Source organism: Oxyura jamaicensis (genome assembly GCF_011077185.1).
Source record: "Oxyura jamaicensis isolate SHBP4307 breed ruddy duck chromosome 27 unlocalized genomic scaffold, BPBGC_Ojam_1.0 oxy27_random_OJ72456, whole genome shotgun sequence".
NCBI classification, from domain to species: Eukaryota; Metazoa; Chordata; class Aves; order Anseriformes; family Anatidae; genus Oxyura; species Oxyura jamaicensis.
The window spans coordinates 1-4,466 of record NW_023304803.1 but is presented as its reverse complement, the minus strand read 5'-3'; the positions used below and the strand labels follow the sequence as shown (position 1 = coordinate 4,466).

At 73.1% G+C, this 4,466-nt stretch overlaps 1 protein-coding gene across 1 annotated transcript in view; it reads left to right on the top strand.

The window, feature by feature from the left end:
- Positions 1-4,460, top strand: part of ERBB2 (erb-b2 receptor tyrosine kinase 2) — a gene marked incomplete at its 5' end in the record, with an annotated part of 4,967 nt that extends 507 nt beyond the window's left edge. Inside the window, 15 exons of the mRNA XM_035313039.1 lie at positions 232-358; positions 445-872; positions 990-1,122; positions 1,257-1,347; positions 1,448-1,608; positions 1,694-1,741; positions 1,837-1,975; positions 2,046-2,168; positions 2,254-2,352; positions 2,451-2,636; positions 2,738-2,893; positions 2,994-3,305; positions 3,383-3,553; positions 3,730-3,985; positions 4,075-4,460. Coding sequence (XP_035168930.1) covers positions 232-358; positions 445-872; positions 990-1,122; positions 1,257-1,347; positions 1,448-1,608; positions 1,694-1,741; positions 1,837-1,975; positions 2,046-2,168; positions 2,254-2,352; positions 2,451-2,636; positions 2,738-2,893; positions 2,994-3,305; positions 3,383-3,553; positions 3,730-3,985; positions 4,075-4,430 — 2,786 coding nt within the window. The remainder of the gene's footprint in view (positions 1-231; positions 359-444; positions 873-989; positions 1,123-1,256; positions 1,348-1,447; positions 1,609-1,693; positions 1,742-1,836; positions 1,976-2,045; positions 2,169-2,253; positions 2,353-2,450; positions 2,637-2,737; positions 2,894-2,993; positions 3,306-3,382; positions 3,554-3,729; positions 3,986-4,074) is intronic.
- Positions 4,461-4,466: the final 6 nt, after the last annotated feature.

Here is a 4,466-nt window from a genome sequence, read left to right as displayed (position 1 = left end):
GGGGGGGGGAAGGCGCAGGAGGGGGGGGGCTGCCGGGCTCCCTGCCACGTTTTTGGGGTCCCAGGCGGTGCGTGGGGAGCCCCACAGGGCTGGGGGGCTGCCGTGCCCTCTGGATCCCTGCGGTGTGCAGGGAGGGTCTGGCGGGGCGGGCAGTGTCTTGGGGGGGGGGGTCCTCGCGGAAGACCCCACCCCCCCCGGGCCCCCCCCCCCCCCACGGCCCCCCCCCCCCAGTGTGCTACGGGCTGGGCGTGGATTTCCTCAAGGGCGTCCGCGCCGTCAACGCCTCCAACATCCAGCACTTCGCCGGCTGCACCAAGATCTTTGGCAGCCTGGCCTTCCTGCCCGAGACCTTCGCCGGGTGAGCACCCGCACCCCGACCCCGTGGGGAGCCGCTGGGCCCCCCCCCGGCCCCGCCCCCCCCCCCCCCCCCCCCCCCCCCCCCAGGGACCCCAGCACCAACACGGCGCCCCTGGACCCCCAGCTGCTGTCGACCTTTGAGAGCCTGGAGGAGCTGACGGGTGAGCGCACACGGGGAGGTCCCGGGACTGGGGACACGTCCCCAGGGGTGGTGGGGGGTACGAGGGGGGCGGTGGTGACGCCGTGCCCCCCCCCCCCCCCCCCCCCCCCCCCCCCCCAAACACGTGGGCGCTCACCCGGGCCGTGTCTCGGCAGCGGCGCCTACTCGCTGACGCTGCGGGACCTGGCGGTGCGGGCGCTGGGGCTGCGCGCCCTGCAGGAGATCAGCAGCGGGATGGTGCTCGTCCACCACAACCCCCAGCTCTGCTTCCTCCAGAAGGTGCCCTGGGACAACATCTTCCGCCACCCCCGCCAGCGCCTCTTCCAGACCCACAACAAGCCCCCCGAGCAGTGCGGTAAGGACCCCCCCCCGCCCCAAACACCCCCCCCCTCCGGACCTGCTCGGGGCACCTGAAGCCAGGCTTCGGGGGTGGGGGGTGGGGGGTGTTTACGGTGCCCCCCCCACCCCGCAGAGAGCGAGGGGCTGGTTTGCTTCCACCTCTGCGCCAACGGGCAGTGCTGGGGGCCCGGCCCCACGCAGTGCGTGGCCTGCGAGCGCTTCCTGCGCGGCCAGGAGTGCGTCGCCTCCTGCAACCTCCTGGACGGGTGAGCACGGGGACGGGCAGAGCCCTGCCGGCACGGCGAGGCGGGGGAGAGGGTGGGGGGGGGGGGGGGTCCGGGACCCTGTTCTGCACCGACCGCCACCCCCGTCCCCCGTCCCCGCTCCTCTCGCCCCGCAGCGCCGTCCGGGAGCACACCAACGGGACGCGGTGCCTGCCGTGCCACCCCGAGTGCCAGCCGCAGAACGGCACCGAGACCTGCTTCGGATCGGTGAGGACGGGGACGTGGGGACACGGGCACGGGGACAAGCCCCCCTGCCTGGGTCCCTCACCTTCCCTCCCCCCCTCCGTGTCCCCCCCCGGCCCTGCAGGAGGCCGACCAGTGCGTGGCTTGCGCCCACTACAAGGACGCGCAGCAGTGCGTGCGGCGCTGCCCCAGCGGGGTGAAGGCGGACGCCTCCTTCGTGCCCATCTGGAAGTACCCCGACGAGGACGGCGTTTGCCAGCTCTGCCCCACCAACTGCACCCACTCGTGAGCGCGGGCTGCGGCCGGGCGCGGGGCTGGGGGGCTCGGGGGGATGGGGGGAGCCCGCTCGCTGACCCCCCTCCGCCCCCAGGTGCACCATCCGGGACGAGGACGGCTGCCCCGTGGACCAGAAGCCGAGGTACCGCCGCGGGTACCCCAACCCCTGCGGGTGTTAGGGGGGTTCCTCCGCCCCCCCCCCCCCTCCCCCCGTCCCCGTCACCTCCTGTCCCGCAGCCAGGTGACGTCCATCATCGCCGGCGTGGTGGGGGCTCTGCTGGTCGTCGTCCTCCTGCTCATCACCGTGGTCTGCGTCAAGCGCCGGAGGCAGCAGGAGAGGAAGCACACCATGCGGCGCCTGCTGCAGGAGACCGAGGTGGGGACGTCCCCAGGGGGGTGCCCATCCTGTGTGTGTCCCCCCACCGTTACTCAGCTGTGCCCTGCAGCTGGTGGAGCCGCTGACGCCCAGCGGGGCCCTCCCGAACCAAGCCCAGATGCGCATCCTCAAGGAGACGGAGCTGAAGAAAGTGAAGGTTTTGGGCTCAGGCGCTTTCGGCACCGTCTACAAGGTGAGGGGTGGGGGTGGGGGCACCGCCGGTGGGCTGCCGCCGTCCCCCCCCTTCCCTCCTCCCCGCTCACCGAGCTCCTCTCCAGGGCATCTGGATCCCGGACGGGGAGAGCGTGAAGATCCCGGTGGCCATCAAGGTCTTGCGGGAGAACACCTCGCCCAAGGCCAACAAGGAGATCCTGGACGTGAGCGCAGGCGGTGGCGGGGGGCACGGGGTGCTGGGGGGCCGGGGAAGCCGGTGGCAGGCTGACCGCCCCCCCTTGCGCCCCTTCCCCCCCCCCAGGAAGCCTACGTGATGGCGGGGGTGGGCAGCCCCTACGTGTCCCGGCTGCTGGGCATCTGCCTGACCTCCACGGTGCAGCTGGTGACGCAGCTGATGCCCTACGGCTGCCTCCTGGACTACGTGCGGGAGAACAAGGACCACATCGGCTCCCAGGACCTCCTCAACTGGTGCGTGCAGATCGCCAAGGTAGGACGGGAGCTAGCGGGGGGGGACACGGGGGGGTAAAGGTTTTTTGTTTTTTTTTTTTGGGGGGGGGGGGGTCCGGAGCCTGACCCCTGCTGCCGTAGGGGATGAGCTACCTGGAGGAGGTGCGGCTGGTGCACCGCGACCTGGCTGCTCGCAACGTCCTGGTCAAGAGCCCCAACCACGTGAAGATCACCGACTTCGGGCTGGCTCGGCTGCTGGACATCGACGAGACCGAGTACCACGCTGACGGCGGCAAGGTGGGGAGGGGTGTGGGGGGCGCAGGGACAAGGCGGCGGGGAGCGCGGCGTGTCCCCGTCCCCGGGCCCCCTGCTCACCTCTGCGTCCATCCCCACCCAGGTGCCCATCAAGTGGATGGCGCTGGAGTCCATCCTGCGCCGCCGCTTCACCCACCAGAGCGACGTCTGGAGCTACGGTGCGTCCCCGAGCCGGCTGGGGAGGCGCCGGGGGGGTGAAAGGGGGGGGGCCAGGGGGGGGGGGGGGGGGGGGGGGGGGGGGGGGGCCCCCCCCCCCCCCCCCCATCTCGCCCTGACGGCGCTCGGCTCTGCCCCAGGCTGGATGATCGACTCCGAGTGCCGGCCCAAGTTCCGGGAGCTGGTCACCGAGTTCTCCCGCATGGCGCGGGACCCGCAGCGCTTCGTGGTCATACAGGTACCGGGGGTCCCGGGGGTCCCCGCCCGTGCCAGCGCCCCCCGAGGGCACTGACAGCCCCCCTTCACCCCCCCCAGAACGACATGATCGGGCTGCCCAGCTCCATGGACAGCACCTTCTACCGGGCTCTGCTGGAGGAGGAGGACATGGACGACCTGGTGGACGCCGAGGAGTACCTGGTGCCTCACCAGGGCTTCTTCAGCGCCGAGACCTCCACCACCTACCGCAGCCGCATCTCCTCCACGCGGGTAGGCAGGCGGGCAGGGGCCGGCCGAGGGGGAGGTTTTTTGGGAACCTTTGTCGAGGGGGGTGAGGGCTGCGGGGACCCCCAGGCTGTCTGTGGGCACTGGGACGGGCTGCCTGCGGCGGTCGCGACCCCACGGCACCTCGCTCGTGCCGACGCCGTGCGCTCTCGCACCCCCAGAGCACGGCGGAGACCCCAGCCGACGTGGAGGAGGGCGAGGACTCGGCCACCTTCCCCTTCCCGCCCCAGGGCCTGGTGGAGGGGCCCGAGGGCCCCGTGCCGGAGGCTCTGGAGGGGGACACGGGGACCAAAGGGACCCTGCAGAGCCCCCCGGCCACGCGCTACAGCGAGGACCCCACTGGGCTGTCGGGTGACGAGAGCGAGGGCCCGGACCCCGAGGGCTTCCTCCCCCCGGCCTCCTGCACCACCATGCCAGGTAGGACGGGGCAGGACGGGACCCCGCGGGGAGTCGGGGGGGGGGACCAGGACCCCGCTTGGCTGCTCACGCCCCCCTCGTCCCCACAGAGTACGTGAACCAGGCCGGGGAGCGCCTGTCCCCCCCCCGGCACCCCCGCACGCCACCGTCCCCGCTGGACAAACCCAAGGGCCACCAGGGCAAGAACGGGCTGATCAAGGACGCCAAGCATCCCTTCCCGGGGCCCTTCGGCCGTGCCGTGGAGAACCCCGAGTACCTGGCCCCCCCCGGGCTGCCGGCCCCCGGCCCCTTCAGCCAAGCCTTCGACAATCCCTACTACTGGAACCAGGACCCCCCGAAAACCGAGGGCGGCGGCGGCGGCCCCCTCGCCACGCCGGCGGCCGAGAACCCCGAGTACCTGGGCCTGGCCGAGCCCAGCGCGCGGCCCGAGGACGCGGCCGTGTAGGGCCGGACCACCGGCACAGCCCCCCCCCCCCCCCCC